The following is a 27,997-nucleotide window of genomic DNA, read 5'->3' on the forward strand; positions in this document are numbered from 1 at the left end:
GATCAACCCCCCACTAAATTCAAATCATGCTGATCTAACCGTTCAAAAAATCAACACTGAGCCTCTCTGGGGGATTAACTAACAATCTCCTCCTCTCTGATGTCAAATTAACTAAGTTTGGAGAACAGGGAAAATAATAACACACTTCCATTCAACATAGATAGGCAAGAACCTCACCATACACACCCTAATCCACAGGCCAGCTCCCATGACAAGAACACAAATATATGAAACATGACAGTAATATGTTCTCCTGTAAAGACCACTAGCTTTATAGAAATATTTTACAGTGAGAGTTATCAAGGAGAACCCTGGGCATAGAAGTTAAAGGACAATTTTAAACATGATCAAAGAATTCAAGGATTTTAAGGAAGGCACATATAAACCTCTGCACAGTTGAAAAATGATGGGAATAAGTTCCTGATTGAAGTCCCAGAAAAACTGTGTAAATAAAATTACACAGTTCAGGACTTAAAAACTGAAATCAACAAAGAGAAATACTGTAGAAAACCTAGGCAGAAATGAAGATGGAATTGAGAAATTCAATTGCCCAATTAGAAAACTTGGCAAAATCTTGCCAGTAGAATGGATAATATAGATGATATAATATTGGCACTTGAAAATAAAGTAAAGGAAATGAACTGCTCAATCAAAAACTATGATGATGATGATGACAACGATGATGATGACGATAAAAGCATAGGAAAGGAACTTTGGGACATGAGGAAGAACCCAAATCTTTGACTTACAGGCATATCCTTTGGAAACAAACAGTACCCAGCTTAACTCATCTTTGTAATGAGCAAATACCAATATTACCAATACTATTGGAATAGCTAATATTTATAGAGCAGGTACCAGGAACAGGGATTATTTCATTTAATCTCCAAAACCTTTGAGAGGGTGTCAGCCACAGCCCTTCTTGCAAAGGTCACCTTAGATGGACTTGCTGACAGTTGATATTCCCTCTCCTAAGTGTCCAGTAACTTCTCCCAGCCACTCATGTGCAAGTCTGCCTTAACTCCATGTGACTCAGTGACTTCAAGGTTTTCAGAAGGAGCCAGAGTATCTAAGTGGGAGGGGGAGTAATTGAGAAGGACTTTATCTGCATAGCCATGGGGAAGCCATCACTCATGCTAGAGCAGCTCTTTTGGGGTTACCCAAATTGATCAGTAGCATCCATGCTCTAGAAGTAAGACCAATAAAATCATAGGTTGCCCACAGGGGAACTTCGGTAGAACTGAATTTTGGTTTGTCATTGGTATCTTAGAAAGAGGGAGGTAGATGCTGCCTAAATGTCTCCCAGGGCAAAAATTCCTACTACAACAGAGAGAAATTTCACTTACCCCCATTTTACTGATAGGCCTCTGTCCTGGAGCAGAGAGACTCAACAGTGGACTTTGTAATGATTATTTCACATGGCTTCATGATAAAGGATGGTATAAATGACTATGATGGAACCATATCTAGAACCTTTATTGTCAAACAGCTTTAGAATTGTCACTCATAATACAAAATTCCTGGCAGTAATAAACAAATCAGTAACTCCTGAATGAACCCCACTCATATATGCAAACATTTTTGAAATGGCATGCTGATAATCTCAAATTTTTCCAAAGCTCTGCAAAGGCAATTCCACTCAACAAATCGTGTCACAAAGCACCGTATATGCTGCCTTTCTATAAATCAAACTCCAGTCATATTTACTCAAGGACTTTGCTAGGGTAGACACACAGTAAATATTTAATAAAATGAAGAATCGCTTTGCAATCTGCATAGTCATTCAATAATTTATCTGTTTTGGAAATTTGGATTTATAGCAGACTCTTGACATTCCTGAGGCATATATCCGGAACCTTCTCAAATTCCCAGATTCACAAATACAAAAATGTTTATAGAGGCTCCCAGCTTTCTCCTGAATCACATTTCCATGGAGAGTCGTACAAGTTTCCTGTCCATAGCCTTATGCCGAAAAGTTAACCGTACTTTCAAATTTCCCTGACTAAAAAATGTCTCTGATTTAACTGCCATTTTTCACAACACAAAATGATTTTTAGTTAGTTAACAAGCACTGTTGGAAATGTACCCATGAGCAGAGAGCAACAAAGCTGTGGTGCTCTCTGTCTAAGGCTACTCTGGGAAGGAGACACTGATTTCCCAGATCAGCCAAATGACAGCCACAGACCCCTGTGGGAAACACATCTCCAGCTGCAAATCTGTGAGTGACCTGCATGCTGCACAGAGAGGAGCTAAACAGACTTAGGTTTCCTTGAGCAAGGGTGTATCTGTGAAACCCATAGGCATTCCATCGTTCTTACTAAGGCAAGAATAATAGGAGTTGCCCCCGGGGAGGCAAGCAACCAGAGAAGTACATGAGGATGTGAGTGAGATCATCCAGACAACCCACTTTAACGTGGCAGGTGCCCATAATCCCTGGAGACAGGAAGATCCATGGGATTTACAGGCTGGCCACTCTAACTGAATTGGTGAGTTCTGAGTTCAAAAGACCCTACCCCTAAAATAAAGTGCAGCAATTGAAGATGCCATCCAACACCAACTCCTGGTCTCCAAACACATGAGCATGTATGTATACACAGAAAAAAATCTAAGGGGTGACTTTTAGAAGTCAACTGATTGGTCAAGTTTGACTACAGACATGCTAGCTACCTGAGCCACAAGTCTGCACTTTTGTATGCCTGTGTTGATTAAGCACTAAGCTTAGAGGTTTACTTGATCTTCAGCAACAGAATTACTTAGAGCTGATGCACTGGACTCACCCTCCAAACTGAAGTCCCAAGCACCTTCCTGGTACTCACTCTTTGTTGAGTCACCCCACCCAAAAAAGAACCCACCCCAAGCCCTGAAAGTCACACAAAGAGGGAGAGAGGACAAAGGTCCAGATGAAGAGAAAGAACAGAGCCACACATGTTGTGTCTGAAATCTTCGCACTTGGGACAAGGAGGCAGAAGGATCAGCTCAAGGTTATCCTTGGTTGCAAAGCAAGTTTATGGCCAGCCTAGGTTACACGAGACCCTGTCTCAAAACACCAGAAAAAGCAGAAATGAAAAAGAAAACAAAAGAAGGGGAGGGAGAAAAAGAGCAACAGAGAAAGAGGAAAGGAACACAGAAAGGAAATAGAAGAAGCCAGCTCAGTGGTTCTCACACTTCTCAATGCTGAGACTCTTTGACACAGTTCCTCATGCTGTGCTGACCCCCAACCACAAAATTATCCTCATTGCTACTTCATGACTGTAATTTTGTTACTGTTATGAATCATAATGTAAATGTCTTTTTTCCACCTAAGAAATTGTGGCCCCGGGAGGCTGGGGAATGTGCCGAGGGATGCACCACGGCTGCTCTTCCTGCTGCCCCAAGATTTGGCAGGGAGCTTGCCTAGTATGCAAGAAACACTGGTTTCTATTTGAAGCACTGCATAAACCAGGTACACTAGTGCATGCCTCTAATCTCAGGACTCTGGAGGTAAAGGCAGGGGCACAAGAGGCCCTGACCTTTGTTCAAAGAATGGCTTTAAGAAACAGCCAAGCAATGTTTTGTCTTCTCAGGGGTGGGGGTGAACCTTTGCCTTCTGTGTGAACTCCAATCCACTTGTCCAGTTCTGAGTCACAGTTTCACTTGGCAGCCCCTGACATGGTCCTTGCCAGGTTCCACAAAGCAGGACACTAGCTAATTGAGAAGGGCAGAGGCTCAAGGAGGTGAGTGAGATGCCTTATACTCCCTGCCTTGGAGATGCCATGAGAACACCCACCATAAACACCCTTGGATCACATGCTGCTGGAGGATGGTTAAAAGGTGCCATTTATCACCAAGGATGGGAGAGCAGGTTGCTAAAGCTATTTATATAATCACCAAAGCCGGCTTAAACAAACAGCAACTGGGTGTTGGACATGGCGCCATGATTGATTGATGGAGGTCTATTAAGCACACAAAGCCCAATACCTACATACTTCCTGGACGAAAGCCAAAGCTATTACATGATGAGCTGTTACATAACCTTAATGAATGGAATTTGGGCTGTACACATCTCATCAGCTTCCCTCTTCTAACCTGTTTGGCATTAAGATGGTACTTGAATGGCTGGAATGTAAGAGCTCACTCCTCCATTGTCTTCCTTTTTAAATGATGGCAGGTCTTATGAACAGAGAGGTCATAGATTCCAGTAGTTACCAACAAATTGTCCCAAACCCAAAGCTCCACTGTCTTGTGTAAATCTCACCTATTTTTAAATAGTATATTTTTAATTATGTGTACATATGTATTCATGCATATATGTATGTCTGTGTGGAGGGATGTACACATGATCATAGGTGCCTGTGAAGGCCAGAATAAAATCCCTAGGAGCCTAGTCACGGGTGGCTGTGAGCTGCCTGATATAAGTGATGGGAACTGAATTCATGAATCACCATGTGGGATGACTCTGCCAATTTCTTGTTGCTGTCCTGTTGTGATGAGTTGAGCCACCCTGGAGTTTCTAACCCATCATTCTCTGGGTCTCTCGACCCTTCCGACCCTTCTAAACTTCACCTCCAGTTCTTCCCAAAGTCAACTTCCACACCATGGGGGGCCTCACTCACCTCAGCCTCCTGGCCTTGCAAAGAAACAGCAAGCTGGAAGGATGTCAGAGACACCGCCGACCAATCAGAGGCAAAGTGGAGCATGCAGGCTCTAGACTTTCTTTAGTTTCTTAGTAGCAGTCATAAGTTCTGCTGACTTCTAGGCTATTAGTCAACGATGAAGCACTAACACTTTTTCAAATCTTGAGTTCAACACTAGAATTCAGAGGGTGCCTTTTGAGGATCTCTTTCTTTCTTGTTTCCCTTAATACTAAATGGTATGCATTTTATTTGGGTACTCATAAGAACTTGCTTTTTTTTTTTTTTGAGACATGTATCCTGAGCTGGACTGGAACTTGACCTTGAATTTCAAACACTGCTCATACAATAATTAGCAAGTGATCCCACTAACAGCTTGAAAATGTTCCTTACTGAACAAAGAAGGTCTTTCAGGTGCTCCTGCCTCCACCTCTTTGAGTCTTGGGGTTAAAGGAATGTGCCACCATGTTTTGTTTATACACTGTGCTGGGGACCAAAGCCCAGAGTTTGTACATGGTGGGTAAGGACTCCAGCACCTGAACTACACTCCCCTGCCCTTCCTTATTCTATTTTTGAACCATTTAGTCATGGCCAATCGTGTCAGTTCACAGAGTTAATGTGAGATGGTGAGTGATGGTGGTGGTGGTGGTGGTGGTGGTGGTAGTAATGGCATTTGTCGGCCATACAAGACATGAAAATGAAAACATACACACTGAAAACTAAATACTACCCAATAACAGAAGCAATAGAATGCAATGGAGCTGCAAGAACTACTTCTGCTTTGCATGGAGGTGGACTACAGGCTCGATGCCATCTTAGACTAAGCATCCAAAGATCCAGAAAACTATGCCTACTTCAGAGAGGCCATTTGAGATCAGAGGACACAGTCAGCAGCCAAAAGTGACTGACCTAGCTGAAACAGTGACGGTCACAAAATGAAAAGGAAAGGGGGAAGTCTAGATATGCCCTCTTGGATTCAACAAAAAACAACAACAACAAATGGCTGTGAATTGTAGTTCTGGGTAACATATGTCACAATGAACAACATTGGAGAAATAAGTATGTATGTATGTATGCATGTATGTTTATATCCTTGTCTGTATTCTGCTACAAAGCACTGGGGTTAAAGGGACCTTCAATAGTTACTTGCTGATGAAGCCTAGACTGCAACTAACAGGTGATGATGATTTCAAAATCTGATGACAATGCTCTCCAGGCTGTGTTGGAAGCAGAACAGTACAATCGAAAATCATGGCTGCTGGCACATTTTACTTTGCTATAGTGGAAACAATAGCAGAAGCAGACAGGAAGTTAGTCAAAAGCAGAATGAAAAGGTGTACCTCAGGGATGGTGTGTTTTCAAACTACCTTGATTTCATTCCTGTAGACCCACTGTCTCCATCACAAATTTGCAAAGTTAAAATCATAGTGCTGGGGGCGGGGATGGTGGGGGCAACACAGGCAGATCCCTGAGCTCACAGACCTAAGTTTACAGCCAGCCTAGACTATTCTGTGAGCTACAGGTCAACGAAAGATTCTGTCTCAACAAAGGAGAAGGACAATGCCTGAGAAATAACATTTAAGTTTGACACAAACCTCTGCACACACATACATATACATGCATCTGTATTCTCCCCCAAATGAACATTCATTCGCATGCACACACATACAGACACACACAAACACACACACAACTGCACTATGAAAGGTGGTCTATCTCTGACCATCAGTCTGTCTAAGTCTTTTTACTGTCAGATACCTATTGTTGGATTTTAATATCCATTTAAAATGTGAGTACATGTTCAACATTTTATAATGGTGTGTGTTCATAGTCACTTGCACTACCTTTCCCCCATCACTGAATTTCAAAAGTCAGAAGCTTACTATAGACATTTGCATGATACCTAAGGCACTAACTGGCTAACATCTTGAACATCAAAGAAGCACACTATTGGGGCTGGGGATGTAGCTTATTGCTTAGCATGTGTGTTCTTGGCATACATTAAAGTCTGGCTCCCATCCCTGGCACCACACAAGCTGGGGTGCTCAAGCACACCTGCAGTTCATGCACTACTGGAGATAGAAGCAGGACAATCAGAAGTTCAAGGTTACCCTCTGTTACATAAAGAGTGCAAGGACAGCTTGGGATACATAAGACTCTATCTCCCCAAAGTACAAAAATAAAAAGAATCCTATCCTTGTTCAATAAAGAGTACAGGGTGTGGGTTCATCCCAAATTTTCAAGCATTAGTGGGGTCAGCATGCTTAGCTTTACAAGCTGAAAAGCTGCAGAACTGAAACTGCAGGTGTGCTAGTATCCCCACTCTCCCCCCCTTGCCCCCACCCCACCCCCATGTCCAGCAAGACATCACTAATCAATCCTTTGAGCCTAGCTCATCAGTCATACTCAGTCAGAGCTGCCACCTATGAGGAGTGCACTATATGCTAAGGAGAACAGCCCGTGTGGTAAACACACAGCATGCATGCCCTGTACCCCAACAATCATGAAGAAAGGAGAAATATTTATAGCTTTGCAAAAGGAGAATCCAGAATAAAAAGTTGGCTGCTTTAAAAGATCTGAGTGGAGACACCTGGGCCTTCAGTTCAACAGGGCTGCAAAGGGTAGCCAGGCTATATATAAATAATCACCTCAGGGCAAATTGTAAAGATAAGATAAGCATGCATGGAGGCCAACTTCACCCAGGTGGGGGAAGGAACATTCTCGCTCTTCTGCCTTGGACTACAGATATACATGGGATTTTCCCTTTAATCCTTTGGAAGCAAGTCCCACTGAATCATGGAATGTTCTCTGTAATTTCTAAGAAATGGAGACAGGGATGGGCCTATTTAACAGCTTTGGAGGATGGATTATGTCAGTGGGAGAGAATGTTTTTGATAAGTATGTAAAGGGAGAGCTAAGCTTCCAATTTAAACATACACTGGCCATGTGTTGGTCAACTTCTAATTGTAAACCCTTTCACTACCAAATCCCCTTAATGCTGGCCAGACAGGCATTCCCCGGCATCCATGAAAGGTATGACAAAAAGTCCAACTACTCCTTCTGGGCACCCTCTTCTGACCTACAAGCTGGTGGCCTCTGGGAGAGTGAGTAGAGAGTGCTACAAGGGATTAAGTGAGAGCCCCAGGATTTCCTGGAAAAGTCTTGACAGTCTTTCATGTACAAACACATTTGTTTGTTTTGAAAGAAAATGAATCAGTCATAGCTTGGTTGCAGGAGGGGAGAGATTCCTTGTTGGCCCCTGAGGCACAGGACTACTCTCAGTCCAGGAGGTTGTGCTTATGCAATGTGTATCTCTGTGTGTTCATGAGCACATGTATGCAAAACTATGGATGTGGCATGTATGTGGAAGTTAGAGGACAACCTCGGGTGTCAGTCCTCAGATACCTTCCTCCTCTGGTTTGAGACAGGACTTCTCAATGGCCTAGGACTTTGCAGAGCAGGCCAGGCTAGCTGGCCTTCAATCTTCAGGGAGCCTCTTGTTTTTACCTCCCATCTTGCAGGGCTGAGACTATATGCATGCACCACAGCTCTTGGATTTTTTGCAGGATCTGGGAATTTGAACTCAGGTTCAAATCACTTTACTTATTGAGCCATCTTCCCTATGCCCATCGTGAACAGTCACACTCCAGGGAATATGTGAAGCAGTCCTTGCAGAACACTGAGCAGGGAAACAACAGGATTGGGTCTCATTGTTTAATATTTTGCAATGGGCTTAAGTTCTATGCTTGATTTCAAATCCTTAGGATTACTCTTATTGAGACTAATCTGCTTATTAGATGTTGAAACACACCCTTCGGCTGTTTTTCACTAATTACTCAGAATGACACTGGTTCAAGTGCCAGGAAAAAAGTTTTTACAAGAATCAGCTACATCTTCCAGAACACCCCAGAGCTGGGGCAATTTTCTACCATCAGTGATCTTTCCTTTTCCATATATTAAACTTCCCAGTGACAAGACTTAGAGAAACAGGTCCCATCCTGCACTCCCCTTCCTCTTCAGCTAGTGAGAGTAGTCCGGAGGCAAGCAGGAGACATGTTCTAGAAGCATTCCACATTCATAATCCTATGTGGGGGAGGGAGGAGAAGAGCCAACCCATTGAGTAGGAGTAAGGCCACAGAGAAGGCAGAGAATCACCATGACCTCCCTTTGCTTCCCGAGCACCAGAGGCCACCCTCTTACACAAAGAGCAGCAGCCCACGCCCATGTGTAAATGCACACTGTTCAACCAGAATCACACCAGCATAATGACTGGAGGCAAATGGGAGCCACACAGCCTCACCCATCCACACATAGGGAGACCATTAGTACAGTCTTCAGGAATGCACAGAGCAAGTAGAATGGAAGGTCACCAACCCCAAGCTAGATCATAATTCCAATCATCTTCCAAAGAAATGAAGGCGCCTGCTCAGGGGCTGGGGAGATGGCTCAATGGGTGCAGCATTCATCCTTCAAGCTTGATATCCAGAGTTCAGATCCTTAACACTCTCTGTTAATGCCAGGCAGGTAGCCAACCTCTGTGCTAACAGCCAGCTGATGGGTGTGAGGACATGTCACCTTGAAATTTTAATTTGTATTCCCTAGTATTTAGTGATGTAGGACACTTTACGATATATCTGTTGGCCTTTTGTATGTCCTTGAGAAATGTCTATGCTGGCCTTCTATCTATTTTATATGGAATTGTTTTCATGTTGTTGGAACATTGGATCATCATTCCTTACATAAATTGACACAAGCTCTTGTAAGGTTGGAAAAATAAATACTAATTCTCCAATGACCCCAGGAAGCTAGAAGTTTAAAAATACTAAATACCTTAAATTCTAAACCCTGTCCTCAGCCAGTAAATAGGTGAAACTCACACTCCTTGCCCCTTATCTGACTTCATAAACTGCTTGTGAAACCCCCACCCCAGTGACCTAATCTAACTGCCATTTGTCACCCCACCTACGAGCCCGGGCAAATGCAGACCTCTGGGGCTATAGAAAACTGATTGGTCTATAAAGCATGGGCTTGGATGGTTTAAATTGTTTGGCCTGCATTACATGGGCTCTTGATGCCCAGAGCCTCTTCCTCCTCTTGACTGACTCTTTTTGGAAGAGAAACACTTTAGCTTGCTGCAATCCTGTTTGCTATTTTTACCTGTGATCTTTGAGCTCTGTCTTAGTTCTATTGCTATGAAGAGACCAAGGCAACTCTTAGAAGCATTTAATGGGGGCCTTGTTTACAGTTTCACAGGTTCAGTCCATTATCATGACAGAGGACATGGTGGCATGTGTGTGCTGGAGCAGCAGCTGAGAGCAAAGAGAGAGGCAGAGAGATGGGGGGAGGGTTAGGAGGGAGACAGAATTAGGAGAGAGGGAGGAAGACAGACAGACAGATACTGGGTCTGACATAGGCTTTTGAAACTTCAATGACACACTTCCTCTAACAAGGCCACACCTCCTAATCCTAGCAAAGAGTTCCACTCTCTAGGGACTAGCATTCAAATCTATGAGCCTATGGGACCATTCTTCAAACCACCACAGGCTCCCTTCAGAAGTCAAAATCAAATAAGGTGGTGGGGGATTAAGAAATCTTAGAATAATTTTCACAAGTATGTCACTAGGTTGGCTATAAAGTCACCTTCCAGAACTGAAAAGAGAAAGGGAGAAGGAAGGGCAAAGAGAATTAACTCTGTGTGTGTGTGTGTGTGTGTGTGTGTGTGTGTGTGTGTGTAGATGCATACATGGAGGTCAAAAGGACATTCTGTAGTAGTCACATCTCTCCTTTTACCATGTGGGTCCTAGGGATCAAATGAATGTTACAAGACTTGGCAGCAAGTACTTTTAGTCACTAAGTCATCCCGTTTGCCTGACAAGATATTTTTAAATCTCTTTTTTTAAAAACTCTATTTTATGCATATGAATGTTTTGCCTGCTTATATGTCTGTGCATCCCATGTGTGCCTGCTGCCTGTAGAGTGTTGAATCCCCTGGAACTGGAGTTCCAGATGATTATGATTATGAGCTGCCACGTGGGTGCTGGGAATCAAAAAGAAATAATAGCATGCATTTTGCAAGAAGAAATGATAATGTCTCTCTGGCATCCTTGCTTCTAGGACAGAACAGGTTCATAGATAGGCTTCTAGTGAATCCTTGCTCCTCTGTGCAAATCTCATTCTTTCAATCCTATGGAAGATATCTAGTACTCTTAACTGTTGAGTCATCTCTCCAGCCCCAAAATAACTTTTTAAACTATAACTCTACACAATAAAATACTTGGGTTACAAGGGCACAGTGCTATGGGTTTGGAAAAATGCATACTCCTACGTAACATCCATCTCTATTATGACAGAGAACACACCATCAATCCAGAAGGTTCCATCATGTTCCTTTCTAGCTAACCCTCCCCGCCACCTGCATAGGCAAACACTGAAATTCTTTCACCATAATCTGATTGTGACTCCTTCCTTCCTGCCCTGCTCTTCTATAACACCACAGGAATGGAAATGGACAGTGTGTTCTCTTATGTCTGGCTGAATTTGCTCACCATAATGTTTCTGGGCTTCAACTAGATTTTTATATGTATCAGTAGCCCGTTCTATTTTTATTGCCAAATAATACTCTGCTGGGTGAATGTACAACTAGTTTATGTAGAAGCCTGTTGATGGGTACTTGGTTTGTTTCCAGTTGATCTCTTGTGGAAAAAAAGGACTATGCACATTTTTTGAAAAACACTGCAATGGACATATACTTCCTTTCATTTGTCTTAAATAAATTAATTTTTGTTACATGGTGAAGAAACTTCCCTTAAGAGTGTGCAATGAAGTAATAGCATACATTTTGTAGGGAGAAAAGATGGTGTCTCTTCATCATCTTTGCTGCTAGGACATAACAGGTTTGCAGATAGGCTTCCAAGGCATCCTTGCTCCTCTGTGTGACTCTCATTCTCTTGGTCCACAGTCATTCTGTTCTCTCCACCATTCTCAACAAGTCTTTCTCTTTCTTCTTAAACCACTGAACACTCTCAATATGCCTTCTTCATAGCAGACTCTTTTATGAGATGGCTATCCCCCTAACCTTTTCTCCAGTCGGGAATGGGCAATATTCTAGAACATTCTTGAATGGGCAATGGGCCATTCCAGTTTTGTTTTTGGAGTTTTCATTTTCCCTCACTTCTTGAAGCATTGTCTGTGTCTTTGAAACATTTCTCCTGCCCCATCCACACCAGAGTGAAGATTCTATTGGCAGACTTTGAGTTTGAGAGGCTGTACTATTTGCTAGATGGCTGGTCAAGGGCAAATAACTGGACTGTTCTATATCTCCCTTTCCTGTACAAAATGAGGAACATAACACTATCTAGATAGTTACTATGAGGTGGAGTTAGCACCTAGATCTATGCCAATTACATAGCACATGTTCAATAAAGTATGTACAAATTTTAAAAAAATAATCTTATTTGATCCTCATTGTCTAAGTCAACATAACCTGCAAAATAAAATAACAGACTAGATAGCTTAGATGATAGAAATTTATTTCTCATGATTTGGAAAGCTGGCAACCTAACATCAAACTAGCAGAGTGGGCTTTCCCCCTGGGCCTGCCTCTTCTCTTGGCTTGTTGGTACCCACTACTGTGTCACATGCTCACACCTCTTCAGAGATAAAAGTCTAGTATGTAGTCCTCTTATGTAGATGCTAATCCCTAATCCTATCTGCTCAGATCCCCCCACCCATCAGATCTCATTTAATTGCAATTATTTTCTTAGAAGTCCTATTGCCAAAAAAAAAAAAAAAAAAAAAAAAAAACCAAAATAAGGATTAGGACTTCAATATATGAATTTTTGAGGGCCCAAAACACCCAGTCCTTAACTTTCATTGTAGTACATGAAAGGAAACATTATAAGTAATGAATTTCATTAGCATATACAATTACATATTTTTTTCTTTTAATATCCTGGGATTATTATACTCTGGTTTCTTTCCCATCCACTGGACCACCTTTCTGATCTTCTTTAATGATTGAGCCTCTTATTTTATTTTACTATTAGCTTTTCATTTTTGTAGATGACCAAGGCTGACACAGAATTTCTGCTACTCTTGCCTCTATTGCCCAATTGCTATGATTATAGGCATGAATTAGCATGCATAGTTTATGAGATGCTGGGGACCAGATCCAGGGTTCTGTCATAGTTAAGATTTCTATTATTGTGAAGAAACACTATGACCAAGGCAATTCTTTTCTTGTTGTTTGTTTAAGACAGGGTCTCTCTGTATAGCCTTGGCTGTCTTGAATTCTCTTTGTAGGTCAGGCTACTCTTGAACTCACAGAGATCTGCCTGCCTCTGCCACCTGAGTGCTGAGATTAAAGACATGCACCACCACCACCACCTAGCAACCATAGCAATTCTTATAAAGGAAAACATTGAATTGGGGACAGCTTACAGTTTCAGAGGTTTAGTCCATTACCATCATGGTGAAAAGCATAGCAGCATGCAGGCAGACATGGTGCTGGAGAAGGAGCACAGAGTTCTACATCTTGATTGTCAGACAACAGGATATGAATTGTGTCCTATACTAGGTGTAGCTTGAGCATGGAAGACCTCAAAACCTGACCCCTACAGTGACACACTTCCTCCAACAAAGCAACATCTAGTCCAACAAGGCCTCACCTCCTAATGGTGCCACTCCTTTTGGGGGTCATTTTCTTTCAAACCACCATAGCATCATAGATGCTTTGCAAGCTCTTTACCAACAAAGATACTGCCTCAATCCCAAGTCTCTTACTTCTGCATCCTTGCTGTGATACAAAGCTTAATTTTTGATCCCTATGTGATCTACCTTATGATTCTAAATTCTCTTGAAGGTCTTATCCAATCATCTTTGGAGGTGATTGACTCAATATATGAATCTTCAGACCTCAGCAATCTCTCTAAGTTAGAGTCTCACACCTTCAGCTTCTCTTGGGCATCTTTTTAGCTGAGGTCAACACTAACTCAAAACGAACATGTAAGAAACCAAAACTATCCTTCCATCTTCTTAGAGAGGTTGCCCTGTGCACTTTACTTTGTTCTCCATGACACCCATCTCTAAAGCATATGCATGGCCCAGTCTTGCTAGGTATTCTCCCCAGCATATATGAAAGAGCTTGGAGAATGGATCTTGTAGGGCCATTTTAGATTCCTCACTGGGGAATAGGAACTGCCTCCCATTGCCCTAAGGCTTCCCTGCTATTTCTGAAAGTTCATAAATCCCAAGGATTAAGGACTAAAGAACACCTCATGTCAACTCATTACACTTACTCTATGCCTCCCTCATCATGGTTCATGGTTTTGATAGCATTGCATGTAGATTTTGCTGTTGTTAGTGGTGGGGTTTTTTTCTCATTTTTTGCTTGTTTGATTTATTTTTTGTCAACAACATGGCTAGCAAGGGAATGAGCACCCCTAGGAACCTGGCACCAACGTTCTGATGGTAGATATCATAAACATCTGCTACCACAGAGACCTAATCAATGGGAAGATCTTGAAGGTTGCCCCTTGGCATGCTATGGTTTTATAGAGAAATGCTACCAGTAGTATTCCCTGGGATAAAACCTTCTATTCCTGCAAGTAGCCTGACAAAAGTCACTGGGACTTAAAAGAAAGCAATTCAATGGAGCTTTGTGCCTGTCTTGGTCCCTACATCTGGTCACTAAGAGTCTATTTTTGCCCTTTCTCAATACAGTAAGATGATGGCAACCTGCTCCCTTTGAAGTGAAGGCTGGCATGTTACTTGTTTTGGCTAATGGGACGTGAGCACAAACAGTGAGGACCACTATTGTTGGAAGCTTTAAAAAAATCTGTGCAGGAAGCTGAATGGTGGCAGCAGCACACACCTTTAACCCCAGCACTCAGGAGGCAGAGGCAGGTGGATCTCTGTGAATTCAGCGACAACCTGGTCTACCTAGTGAGTTTCAGGATAGCCAAGGCTACACTATGAAACCCTGTCTGGAACCCCCCCCACACACACACACAAAGTCGGTGCAGGAATCATATGTCTCCTTGTCCTATCTCAGAAGTCTGAATTGAGATGCACTTTTTTTTCTTCCAGCTAGGGACTCCAAATGAGTAGGACACATATTGCATTATATGTAGTCTGAGCAAGAGGAATTTTCTGTTAAGTCATTAGGACCGGGGATGTTACTGCAGCATATGCTAGCCACTCCTGATCAAATGTAATTGCTTTGTTCATGTTGTCAGTGGACAAACTCCCATTCCTGACTCAGCCTCACCTCAGACTTTCAGAAGTCGACTCTCTTGAGTTCATCTCTCAGTATACTTAAGGCAATGAATTAACACTGCTATCTGGGCTGGGCATATAGTTCAGTGGTAAGGTGCTTAGCACCCATGAGGGCCTGGGTTCCATTCCAAGCACCACGGAATGAATAAGCAAACAAGGGAAGGTGGTATATGCTGTCTATACTACAACAACCTAACAAAATATGACACCAGAATGTTAGCAGCCCCAGTGTTCTTGAATGAAAATAGGCACAATGGTGTCTCCTTATATATATGGTTTCACTTTCCAGTTTCAATTTCTGGGGTCAATAGTAACTGAAAGATTATTAAATGGGAAATTTTAGAAGTAAGCAATTCTTGAATTTTAACTTGCACACCATTCTGAGTAGCATGATGACCTGATATTATCCAATGTCTTAGCACCTACAGGGGACCTGAGATATATCCATCATATATAACAAGAGATGGGGCAAATATAATTTGCCCCAATATTCAAGTCTTCTTGTTAAACTGTTCCATTCTAGGTATGGTGACCACATAATGAACTATCTAAGCCAAAGATGAGAATAAAAGAGCTGAGATGACAGCTCCAAAGAAGACACGGGGCAAGCTGATTTTCCTTTTACCCTGTGACAGGGCTGTGAGAAAAATTCCTAGAGGCATTATCTGAGGCGAGGTCATCATATCCAGGAAATGCGATTAAAGGCCCAAGAAGAACCATCTGGTGAAATTAATGTGTTTATCAGAGCCTGTTCTCTGCTTTTACTATTCTATGTGGCATTGGGCTGAATGAGTGCAGCTGTGTTCCTAAGCAGGCACAAGTGAATAGCAGAAGACATACAAACACAGCCCAGAGCCCAATGCAAAAGCCAGCCGTCAAGCCTGAACACAACACAGAAACACCAGCGTTGCCTTCCTCCCACTGCTCAGCCTGGGAGTCATTTGAAAGGAAGAAGAATAAAGTTAAGAGGAGAGTCTTAGCAGGAAAAAAAAACTGAAAAAGAATTATTTAAACAAAGCCAAAGTAAATGCAACTCCTGTAACCATTTGTCTCCTTGTGGGTCTGTGAGAAACAACACCATTTTTATAAATATTATAAAAGATAGCTGAATTTTCTAGTAACACAATGTAATGATGTAGGAGATAGCTGCTAAATCCTGGACTCTTTTGGATGTGTCTTGCAGTAAGGAGAAGCATACTATTCTCTCTCTCTCTCTCTCTCTCTCTCTCTCTGTGAGTATGTGTGAGTGTGTGTGTGTTCCATGGGTTGAGACACACATGTGGCTGTGCAAATGGATACCAGAGTCAACTGCGGGGGCCACCCACCTGGTTCTTTGAGACAGGACCTCTTATGAGCACTGCTGGCCAGTAAGCCCTAGAGTCTGTCTTCTTCTCCAAACAGTGGAATTTCAAATATACACTGTGCTTGGCTTTTAACATGGGTTCGGAGAAGTGAACTCAGGTCATCATGCTTGCATGGTAAGCACTTTCATGGCTACCTCTGAGTATTACACTAGTTTCTCCAGGTTTTTGATTGAGGCCCAGAACAAAGGAGGAGGAGATGAAAGCAAGAAAGATAGAATCATTCTTAAATTGGGTGAGAATGAGCTTCCACAGGAATAATTGCAACACATGGACATACTGGCATTGTGACTTCTTTGCGGTCTACATAGAGCTATTCATATTCAACCAGGTCTGCCTGGCTATAGAGTCAGGACAAACATTTAGCTCTTAACCACTTTGTCCCAGCAAAAAAGATCCAGTCCAGCTTCAGTTCCAGAGGGACAGTGGCACGCACCTAGCACTGAGTAGGCTGTTCTGCTCTTCTGGGAAGAATGCATCTTTCTTCCCAGTGAATAACATGAAATAGCTGGTATACATAGCCTAGCAACAATGCAAGGACACTGCTCAAAAAACAAAACAAAACAAAAACAAAAACAACCAAACATTCTCAATTCAGTTCGAATCACAGGGGATCTTTAAATAATAATAATAATAATAACTCTAGATGCCCAGGTTAAATCCAAGACCAATTAAATCACAGTGTTTAGGAGTAGGACCAAAGCTCTAACATTTCTAGAAGGCTCCCCCGTGGCTCAGGCTGAGAACATTGTCTTGTGTGGGCCTGGGTCGATCAGATGGTTCTCTTTGGTTACATGTCCCATTGTCATTTGGCTTGCAGGCACATTTCTGCCTTTATCATAACTTGGTATCCTTTATATGTCTGTGAACTTTCTCTTCTGATGAGAACCCCATCCACTAAAGATCATAAGCCCACCAGTGCCAGCATAGACTTAATCTAGGCAATTATTTTAAAAGATTTAGTATACTTTTAGTTATGTGCAGATGTCTACATCTGTGTGTGGGGATGTGGACATGTAAATGCAGATGCCCTCAGAATAAAGAATAACACATTAGAACCCCTGAAAACAGGAGGTACAGGTGGTAGGTGGTTGTGAGCTGCCCAGCTTAGGTGCTGGGAACCAAACTCCAGTCCTCTGGAAAAGCATCAAGTGCTCTTAACTGCTGAGCCATCTTTTCCCACCCCCTTAGCCTAGGTAATTATATCTGCAACAGCCCAACCCTATTTGCAAATAAAAGTTGCATACTGAGATTTTAGGATTGATACATAAGGGGATGGGGGTGGGGTTACATAATTTAGTCTTGTGTACTCTTCCTTACCCATACAAAGACTTCACAGAAAATCACACAGAGATATCATAAGACAAAGCTAAATGAAAGCACAATCCTTTTATGAAAAAAGTTTGTTATCTGAAACCAGTTTAGATTGACAAAGCAGTTTCAAAAGTAGCACAAAGTAGTCTTCTCTACCCCCACCCAACTTGTTCCTATTTATAAAACCATGGAAGGCTTATATTAAACTAAGACACTGGCATAGTGCTACCATCTGAACTAGGCACATGCTGCTACTTCACCATGTTTCCCACCAGTGCCCTCCTTATTCAGGATCCATATTGGAACTCAACATAGCATTGAAGAAAGGAAAAGATCAGAACCAACTTCCATCCAGAGGTTCAAATTTCCCTTTAAGTCTCCTTCCCTCACTCCCCTAGGATCTTGGACTCTTCCCTCCCTGATTCCCCCAGGACCCTGGGCCCCCCTTCCCTTGCTCCCCCAAACTTGAACCTTCCTTCCTTTGCTTTCCCAGGACCTTGGACCCTCCCTTCTTTGCTGCCCCAGGACCTCATATTCTCTCTCATATTTGCATTCTACTGGCATTATGTTTCATCCACACACCTTTCTTGACTGGATACCATATCTCAATTATAGTCATTTGTTCTTAACAACCTTGAGGTCACAGGACAATCTGAACACCTAACAACTCACACACTCTCCTCTGGAAACATGTAGACAGTAAGGATTCTGTATTCATCCTCAGAGCAGTTGGCTTTCCATCTCTTTTTGCCTGGTACCAAGGGACAGGAAAGGCACCTTAATATCTCCTTAGGTGATACTGGTTTGGCCCTGAGGGAGTAGATTTCCCACAAACATGAGCACATCTTAGTACCAAGCCTTCCCATGGCATTTTTCAAGGTCCTGGATATGATTGCAGTGTTTTAGACTCTTGTTTTGGGGGCACCCCAGCAACTTGGGCTGAGACCAAGAACTGACACCCAGGCAAAGATCTTCAAGGTAGTAGGACTCCTCCTCCAGCCAATGAGCTGCCAGTATAGAATCCCCATAAGCTGTCCTGGACCGCTGCCAAGACTACCTTATAGGAAACATCTCAGAACTAAACATAGCTTAGTTCACACTCCATGCTATTATGTGAATTTTAAATTGACTCCAGTATGCAGAACAGTATTGAGAAGCTCTGCCCACTTCTGACCATCACCTTGGCTTATCTCTGTGTTTGGAAGAGATGTGAGAGGTCTCCTCATGTGGGAATAATTATCAATCTGCATGCTTTCTTAAGCGTACATACCAGCCCTTCTAACAGGTATCAAGGTGAAAAGACAAAATACAGGGCTGGAGAGATGGCTCAGCGGTTAAGAGCACTGGCAGCTCTTCCAGAGGACCTGGGTTCATTTCCCACAACCCATATGCTATCTCACAACTATCTATAACTCTAGTTACAGGGGATTTGACACAGACACATATGTAGGCAAGACACCAATGCACATAAAATAAAAATAGATCTTAAAAAAATAAAAATAAAAATAAATCTTGGCTCTAAGCTTGCTCATGCTTTATCTACCAATTCATTCCCCAAACCATGCGCTGGCCCACTTCTCCTGCCATTCTCTGATGTTGCTTGCTTTCAGCCACACCTCATAGTCAAGGACAGTCCAAGTGTGTTCTGGACTATGCAACAATTGGTGAAGACCTCTGCAGTCCACTCTGCTCTAAGGGTCACATTTTCTCTAGCTAGGACCACCTGAACATATCCAGGACCAACCAGAAAATGACATAATTGGAACAATAGATAAAATGATGATGACATAATAATAATAATAATAATAATAATAATAATAATAAAAATTTCTACTGACACAGCTGAGTCAGTGGAACAGACCCAGCTGCCTTACCTTCTGCAAATGGTTCCCATTCATAAAACCGCCCCATGAATGGCTTGTTGTTGTAGGATGCGCACTGTACCTCCCGGATACTTCTACCACTTTCTGGGCATGCCTAATAAAGCAGATATAAAATATGCAGTTAATATCTGTGCTTTTAAAATCTTAGGAAACCTTTCAACTTTGAATACCAGACCTCCTCTAATGAAACCAGAGTTCCTGAAAATTTGCTGGTCTTTATTAAATTTTAGAGTGAGGCAGTTGCTAGGTTAGTCTGTAGTACCCTAGTCCTGTATACCCTAGTACTACATGAATAAACACATAAGCAAATAAAAAATAATAAATGATTTAGTGGCTGGGAGACGGCTCAGTGGTAAAGAGCAAGCCTGAGGATCTGAATTTGGGATGCTTTAGAAGGCATGTTTAAAAAGAAGAAACTTCCAGAAACTTCTAACAGCGGCACATACTCAGAAACCCAGCACCAGAAAGGCAGAAAACAGAGGCTCCCTGGGCATAACTGACCAGCCAGTCAGGCCAAATTGGCAAGGTCCAGGTTCAGTGGGAGGCGATGGGAACATGGCAGAGGAGGTGGCAGAAAGACTGTAAGAGGTCAGAGATACCCTGGGAGACTGGATCCTAGTCATATCAGAACCTATATCTGTGAAGTCTCACCAACATGCTGAACAAGGATGACACCAATGGACAAGCCACACTGGACAGGGAAAAGCCCATGAGGCCTCAACCCTACACAAAGGACTACAGGTAACCAAGGAAAGCTGGGAGTGGGAGACATGGTCCTCCCCAGGGAGCACATCAATTGGTTGCCCAGCATCAAATGGTCAGACCTAAAATATACATACAAGTAATATTATATGGACTTCATAGGTTATATTTAGGAATATATACAAATAATATATGCATGTAATAACAATTTGCGAAGAAAAGAGGTTATATTTTGGAGGAGAATGGGGAGGAGGGTATGGAAGAGTTTGGAGGGAAGGAAGGGAAGGGAGAGATGTTGCAGTTAAATTATCAAAAGTACAAATAATAAAAAGACATGGCTGAGGCGAATAGAGAAGGACATTAGACATCGGTCTCTGGCATCCATGTACATGCACACACCTACATGCACACCTGCACATGTACACACACACAATCACACATGAGAAAAATCTAATGCAGATCTCCAGGCTTCACTGCAGCCTAGAACCATTGTGAGAATGTGAATGTTTCTTTTCTTTGAACAAAACAAAATCCTCCCAGGTTAATTTCTTGCAAACCATTTGCAGAGCCTTCAGCTTTGGACCACTAAGTGTATTTCCCTCTCTCGCAAAGTCCCTCCTTGTTCATGTCCTTCACCTGGCATGGAACAATGTCCACAGCTAACACATCCAGAGCCCTTGCCCAGGCATTCTTCAAATGTATTTCACATGTCACTCATTCAATCCTCACAGTCACCAACAAGGTAAATGTCGTAGTTTCAAAGATAGATTTTTTTTTCATGGATGGGCCAGCTGAGGCACAGAGGTGACATGGAGCTTGGGAGGAACCTAGGTTTCAATCCAGACAGGGTGGTGCCATCAAGTGTTCTCTTCCTTGTTTTCTCCATCCTTTCCTGTCTGAATTCTGTCTCCTCTCCAACCCAGAAGCTCCCAACCCCCAACATGCAGGAAAATCACTCAGAGATCTTGTTGCCTGGAGACCTTCCCGAGTGATTTCTAACCCACAACTCTAGGATGAGGTCTATGATTCTGGATCTTATCACGTGTATCCATGAGACTGTGATACCCAAAGAAAACAGGCAGTTCCATGTGGCGTATTTCTATCTAGACTGCAAATGGCGAACACATCAGTGTGTGAGATTGAACAGATGTAAAAGATCAGAACCACTAACTCACTTTGTTGGTAAAGTATGACCTGTCATTTCAAAACCCAGCTACACCCTGTTTAAATGGTGTGTACATGTGTGTATGTGGGGTGTGTATCTCTGTATACATGTAAATGTATGTGTGTGTGTATACATGTGTATATGTGTATATTTGTGTGTGTGTGTGTGTGTGTGAAGGGGAAGGGAAAGGAGCCCCTGGCCTCTTAAACATTACAGAGCACTGTACCATAAATTTCAGGAATAAACTAACAGCTCAAAGTCCTCTAGGTTTATAAAGAATTCTGCTGTATGTCTTCAGAAGCATAAGATCTTCTGGAAGATGAAAGAACAGAGAGAAGAATGAGACTCAGCAGGAGGAAGCCATCCCCTCCTAGGCGATGGTGGAGAGAAGCTGATGGTCCTGATCTCAGGGTAGCCAGAACCTTGATCTGATGAAAACCATATTCAACAAGACCACATTTTAGGCAGAATGTGAAGGGATCAGTGAGGGGAGAGACTGGGTCAGCTGAGCTCTTACAATCCATCAGGGACTGTTAAGTCCCGGTGGCCATCTCCTAGAGCTCTGGAAGCCTACCCACTGGCCCCCCTGATTATGAACATGCACGTGTTCCCAACAATAGCAGCCATCCCCGGGAAAAGATTAGTTTCATTTTTGAGACAAAGTCTCACATAGCCCGTAACTTCATGGTAGACACTGTAGCCGAGGCTGTTCTAAAACTCCTAGCTCTCTTGCTTTCCTCTCCCAAGTGCTGGAATTGCAGGCCTGAGCCAGCATACTCAGAAGAGGATGCTTTTCATGTTCCCTTTCCAGAGTCAAGTACACTTAGCAAGTGATCAGTTAAGTGACTTGGAAAAGTCACTGTCTCTGCATCAGTCCCCACATTTGTCTGGGGGAAAAAAAACCCCAAAATAACAAAACAAACAAACAAACAAAAAAAAAAACACTAGGACTTGTTAAACACACACACACAGAGAGAGAGAGAGAGAGAGAGAGAGAGAGAGAGAGAGAGTGAGAGACAGAGAGAGGGAGGGAGGGAGGGAGGGAGGGAGAGAGAGAGAGAGCTTCTTGGGCTGGTGAGATGGCTCAGTGGGCAAAAACCCTTAACCCCTGGGACCCGTATGCAGAAGGAGAAAAGCGTTCAGCTGGAGCTTTCTGCTCATTCCTTGCTCCATTTCTCTCTCTCCAAACCCCACCCTCTCAGAGAACCTCAAAGAAAGAAAAGGCACCAAAAAAGCTCGGTTCCATATTCTTGGTGGCTATGGCAGCTCCTCCCCTAAAGCTGCCAGAAGCCCAAGACCTCACCTCAAGTGCTTAGTATGGTGGACACACCATCACCCCTCACCTACAGGGTATATAAGCTCCCTGCTTCAGTTTAGATGTGTGACTTCTCTGGCCCGATCTCTGGGGCTGGAGAACTCACCTGGGAGTTGCTCTGCTCAAATAAACCTGTTCTTTTACTTTTTCAGTTTGGTCTGATATGGCTTACTGTGTCCACAGAGAAACCTATTATTGAAATACAGAAAATTTATTAAGGACTAACTCCTGTAAGCTATCCTCTAACCTCTATATAAATTTTCTGGCAGGCATTCAAATATACAAAGTCAACAAACAGAAATATCATTTGATAAATTAAAAAGAGCGTCTTAGGCCCTATATCAGTTGCAGGTGGGAAGAGGGTTCAATACTAAGAGCGCTTCCCTGGTGATGTTGTACCAGTCCCAGGCCCAGGCTGTACAGCAGCAATAAAGAGCCACACCCACCCCAGTCTCTCTCTAGATCAATTAACCCAGAAGTGTGGGTCTGCAGAGAGTTAAAATAAAGCTCTTTAACCTATAGGTGTGAGGACTGAGGCCAGAGAACTGGTATACCTTGCCCAAGCTCCCACAGGACACAGAGGCAGGGCCCAGAGACTGACCACAGCCAGACCAGCCATTGTCCTGCAGGTTTTCTCCACAGAAACAGACCATACCAAATGACCAAATGTCTGTTTCTTGCATAACCACACCTGCATGATGCTGAGCTGCTCCGAGGTGAGGCTCTGGCTAGAAGCCACCCTTCATTAACCTGGTAGCACATGTCAAAACTGAAGACCACAGAGATAGTCTGCTTTATGCCTCTATGAACAGAATGGCACTTTGAATGAGAATGGCCCTGCAGGCTCGTTTATGAACACTTGTTCTCCAGTAGGTGAATTGTTTGGAAAGGGTTAGAAGTATGGTCTTTGGAGGAGGCGTGTCACTGAGGAAACTGCAAATGTGTACAGCTATTATGGAGGTCAGTGTGGCAGTCCCTCAGGATGATGGGAATTGATCTACCTCAAGTTCCAGCTTATACCACTCTTGGGAATATACCCATATTTATTTTATTATTGTCCCTTAGAAGCCTATTGGTTTTCCAATGAGAGACAGAAAGGGACTGAATCCAGATGGGAAGGGAGGTGGGGAGGAACTGGGAGGAGAAGAGGAAAGAGAAAACATAATCAGGACATATTATGTGAGAAAAAAAATTTTTTCCAATAAAAGGAAAGGAAGGAAGGGAGAAAGGGAGGGAGGGAGGAAGGAAGGAAGGACAAATGACCTGTAGCAGTCCTCAGCACTGTCTTGGAGAGGAAGAGCCACTACAAGATGTGTCATACTGCTTCTTGGGGTTGTGGCGATAGCTCAGTTGGCAATGTGCTCACTCTGCAAGCACAGAGACAGAATTCATAGCCCTAAATGGGATGTCTACATCACATTCCTCCCTTCAAGACTCTGGAATCTCTGAAGAAGAAAGTGGAGGAGATTTTAAAAGCCAGAGTGGAACAGCTTCAAGGAAATACCATTTTCCAAACATAAAGGGCTGAAGCACATATGAATTCACAGTGACCATGACAACACACACAAGTTCAAACATGACAGCATGGAGAAAGGAAGTGGACAGGCAACTCCACACCCAGCCAAGGAGTTATTTCACATTTGATTGGTACTGGGGGAGGGAAAGTCAGTTTCTTTGAGGAAGTGACATCTGGTATACCAACCACACTCCAAGGGCAGACCCCCTGCTCAGCAGAAGTCAGCCAACACAAACCAGACTCACTGGTTCACTGGTTTGAGAGGCGGGAGGTGGGTGGGTAGGGAGATGGAAGGGGATCCAGGGGAAGGGAATGATGATCATTGTGGGAACTCTTGATGGATAAATACAAATGTTATTTAAAACACTGAGCTCAATCCAAGGAGAGAGAGAGAGAGGGAGGGAGGGAGGGAGGGAGGGAGGGAGGGAGACTCAAGCACCTAATGCCCTCACTGACTACCACTGGGACAGCTCTGGAAGCCTAGGTCAGCCCCAGTCTCGGAAGCTTGGTGATGCAGCTGCAGCCCTAAGGAGTGAGGATGACACCAAGCAGCCCAGGGAAATCCTGTTTTATGTCTCTTTTGGAGATTACATCTGCTTGTACTTGTCTCTTATTATCAGCATATAATCTCTTCATTTTAGCACTCTGTGAAGTTAAAATTTCCAGGTTACAGATAGATTTGTTAGATTTTTACTGTTTACTGATGTCATAGGCTGAGTCAGCCTTTACCTTGTCAGTCCCCCCCCCCTCTCTCTCTCTGTGTGTGTGTGTGTGTGTGTGTGTGTGTGTGTGTGTGTGTGTGTGTTAAACTGTAAACCAGCCTTGGGCAGGTTTTCTACAGAGAACTGAGTCTTGCCCGTGGGGCATAGTTTCTTAGAGTCTTCAACCAGAAAACTGGTGTGGGGGGGTGGTAGTGGAGGAGGAAGCCATGTAGAAAGAGAACAGGGTTATTCAGGATGGAACCAGCAAAGGCTGGAGCACTACAGCCAAGGAATGCCCTTGGGGAGACAGCCTCCCCTCAAGTGCCCCTGTCCGCCCCAGAGAGGGAGGGATGTTTCCACTGGACCTTTACTGGAAGAAAAATGAAGATGCAACTGAATCCTTATAAAGCAGTGCATGCCCTCTCCAAAACCCTGTCTCACAAGTGCCCGGGGATGCAATGACTCACAGAGAATTATGGAACTTCTGGCTACATTTCTAGTGACACTGGTTAATCGGAGTTGACAACTTTGAGTGCCTAATTTCACTGCTCAACAAGCCACCATCAATGATCCAACACTCACCTTTTGGTAATTAAATTACTTTGCTCTCCTGAGGAGGAGCACTGTGCCCAGTGAAGATGGTGTCAAGAAATTTGACATTGAATCTGCCTGGGTAAGATATGTACTTTTTTTTTTTTAATCCTTGAAGTTATTCTAGATTCAATCAAAAGCTCAGCTACCATGGCAACAGAGGGTACACTTAACTTCTCCCCTGAAGGAAAGTAAAAAAGAAATCTAGAAATGTTCCTGTGCCTTCATGAGAAAGAGGCTGGTAGAAATGAAGACATTCCTCAGAGACACTTACACCTCTCAATCTGACTACTGGACTGTTGAAGCAGAGGACACCAAAGAAACCAGACACACCATCCCTGGGATGTGATGCTTGGAGGAGGAAAAGGCACCCATCAGAGGACATGCCTCTAGGAAAAACACTTCACTAGGCTCTAACAGACCACCCTACAGGATAAAATTGCAGCTAAGATAGTGATGGGTCATTGGTGGGCAGGACCACACCTTGGTGGGACTGCTTAGACATGCAATGTACATCCTTGGCCCTCTATTTAAACTTTGTTCTCACTTCAGGACCCCAAGAGGAAAAGTGACTTGGGGGTTCCACTGGATCTCTTTCTTCCCAATGTGGTTGCATTGAATAAAAACACTTTTCTATTCTCCACTTTCAACTTGGTTCTTTTAATTAGCTTATTGAGGACAGGTAGCCAGACCTACCTGAAACACAGATGGTAACCCCAAAAGCTAGCAAATGCTGTGTAGCTCAGGTAAAAACCTGACTTAGGGAACTGGGGATATGGCTCAGTCAGAAAAGTGCTTTCCACGGAAGCATGAGGGCCCGAGTTCAGATCCTCCAGGACCTCCCCCCCCCCAACCACTATGAAAAGCCAAAGTAATACACATTCCTGTAAACCCCTGGACTAAAAGGACAAAGACATGGGGCAAAGGGACTAAAGAACATCCATGAGGCTCACAGGCTGAACAGATATTGAAAGAACCTGTCTCAAAAAAAAAAAAAAAAAAAAAAAAAAAGAGGTGGAGGAAAAGGTCTGAAGAAAGACATGGGAAGTTGACCTCTACACACATGATCACTCATGTAAGCACATGCCTGCATGCACATGTTTACACATATAGACACACACACACACACACACACCTTCTTATTGGCTAAATTATCACAAGGCATGGCAAACTTTGCATCCATCCCTGCCTTCACCTGATCTCCAGAGATTTGGGTGAGGCTTAACTCAGTGTGCACCGAAGCTGCCAGCTCATGGCACTGTTTGGTAAATGGGAGCTTAGAGGAGCACACCAAAGACAAACCCCACATTTCCAAACCCATGAGCAAGCAACTGGAAGACTGGCACTCTTGGCAAACATTCTCCTACTCACTCTTTTATAGCTGGAAAATGAGATTCAACCTCCATCTGAAGAACAAGGATCCACAGGCCAAAATGCCCTCCCAATTACCACTGTTGGTGTTCACCATCTCTTTTCTCAAGCCACACAGGACCAGCTCTACCTCTGCCTTTCAGAAGGTCCCCTACCACCTCACACCACTCCCATAATCAGTGAAATGGTGTATCTGAAGTCAAGGCATTGCATTTCATTTATAATCTGAATTTTTCTTAATCCCCAAGAGCATCATTTTTCATCCAAAAGAAGAAGCTCATAATGCTCCCCCAGAAGAAGTTTCCTTCTCATTCCAGGGCATAGGTCAAAGCCCCAAAGCATGTCAATGTAACCAAATCCATCCGCTCACCCAGAAGAATGTTTTCTTTTTTTAAAGACAAGGTCTCATGTATCCCAGGCTGGCTTTGAACTCATCATGTGGCCAAGGATGGCCTTGGACTTCTGTTCTTCCTACCGCTACCCCCTAGTGCTGAGATGACAGGCAAAATTATATCCACTTTATGAGGTCCTTGTATCAAACTCACAGCCTCATGTATGACAGGCGAGCACTCTTCCAACTAGGCCACATCCCCAGTCAGAGTCCTCTATTGTTAAGTTCTCTGCACACACAAACATACAAACAGGCCCTGTCTCAGGTCATTCACGTACTTCCGATTCCTTAAATTATCTGTGTCTATACCTATAAGAATACTTTAAAAAAAAAGTTTTTACTGACTAGTTGAGAAAGCATACCGTCCTAAGGAACTTACACTTCCGTTAACAAGGGTGGCTTCTCAGCTTCTGATGCCTGCCTGGTAGAGTTTGAAATTCCACTCCAAAGCAAACAGTCCCTGTGCTAGGTGTTGTGGCTACGAGGGTACTGAGAAGACTGACACAGTTTCTTTCGGGATTGCATAGGCCAACTCAAGAAAGATAAAGACTCTTGACTGGGGGTGCGATAAAGGTGTTTGCCAATAGGACATTCAATGTCTAATGAAAACAAAACAAAACAAGAACAAAAAAAAAAAAAAAAAAGGAGTCCGCATCCCCGCATCCTTTTAATGGTGATAGATTTTTCTTTTTTTAAAATAAATCAACATACTGGATGTAGCTAAAACTATGACTGAAAGTAAAAAAAACAAAAACAAAAACAAAACAAAACAACAACAACAACAAAAAAAAAACATGTGGCT

At 43.1% G+C, this 27,997-nt stretch overlaps 2 protein-coding genes across 2 annotated transcripts in view; one reads left to right on the top strand and one right to left on the bottom strand.

Moving 5' to 3' along the window:
- Window positions 1–27,997, top strand: part of LOC127231843 (leukotriene A-4 hydrolase-like) — an 820,404-nt gene that overhangs the window by 482,567 nt on the left and 309,840 nt on the right.
- Window positions 1–27,997, bottom strand: part of Thsd4 (thrombospondin type 1 domain containing 4) — a 522,646-nt gene that overhangs the window by 370,501 nt on the left and 124,148 nt on the right. Inside the window, exon 6 of the mRNA XM_051197674.1 lies at window positions 19,435–19,537. Within this exon, the coding sequence (XP_051053631.1) occupies window positions 19,435–19,537 (103 nt within the window). The remainder of the gene's footprint in view (window positions 1–19,434; window positions 19,538–27,997) is intronic.

Source organism: Phodopus roborovskii, unplaced genomic scaffold (assembly GCF_943737965.1).
Source record: "Phodopus roborovskii unplaced genomic scaffold, PHOROB, whole genome shotgun sequence".
Classification (NCBI taxonomy): Eukaryota; Metazoa; Chordata; class Mammalia; order Rodentia; family Cricetidae; genus Phodopus; species Phodopus roborovskii.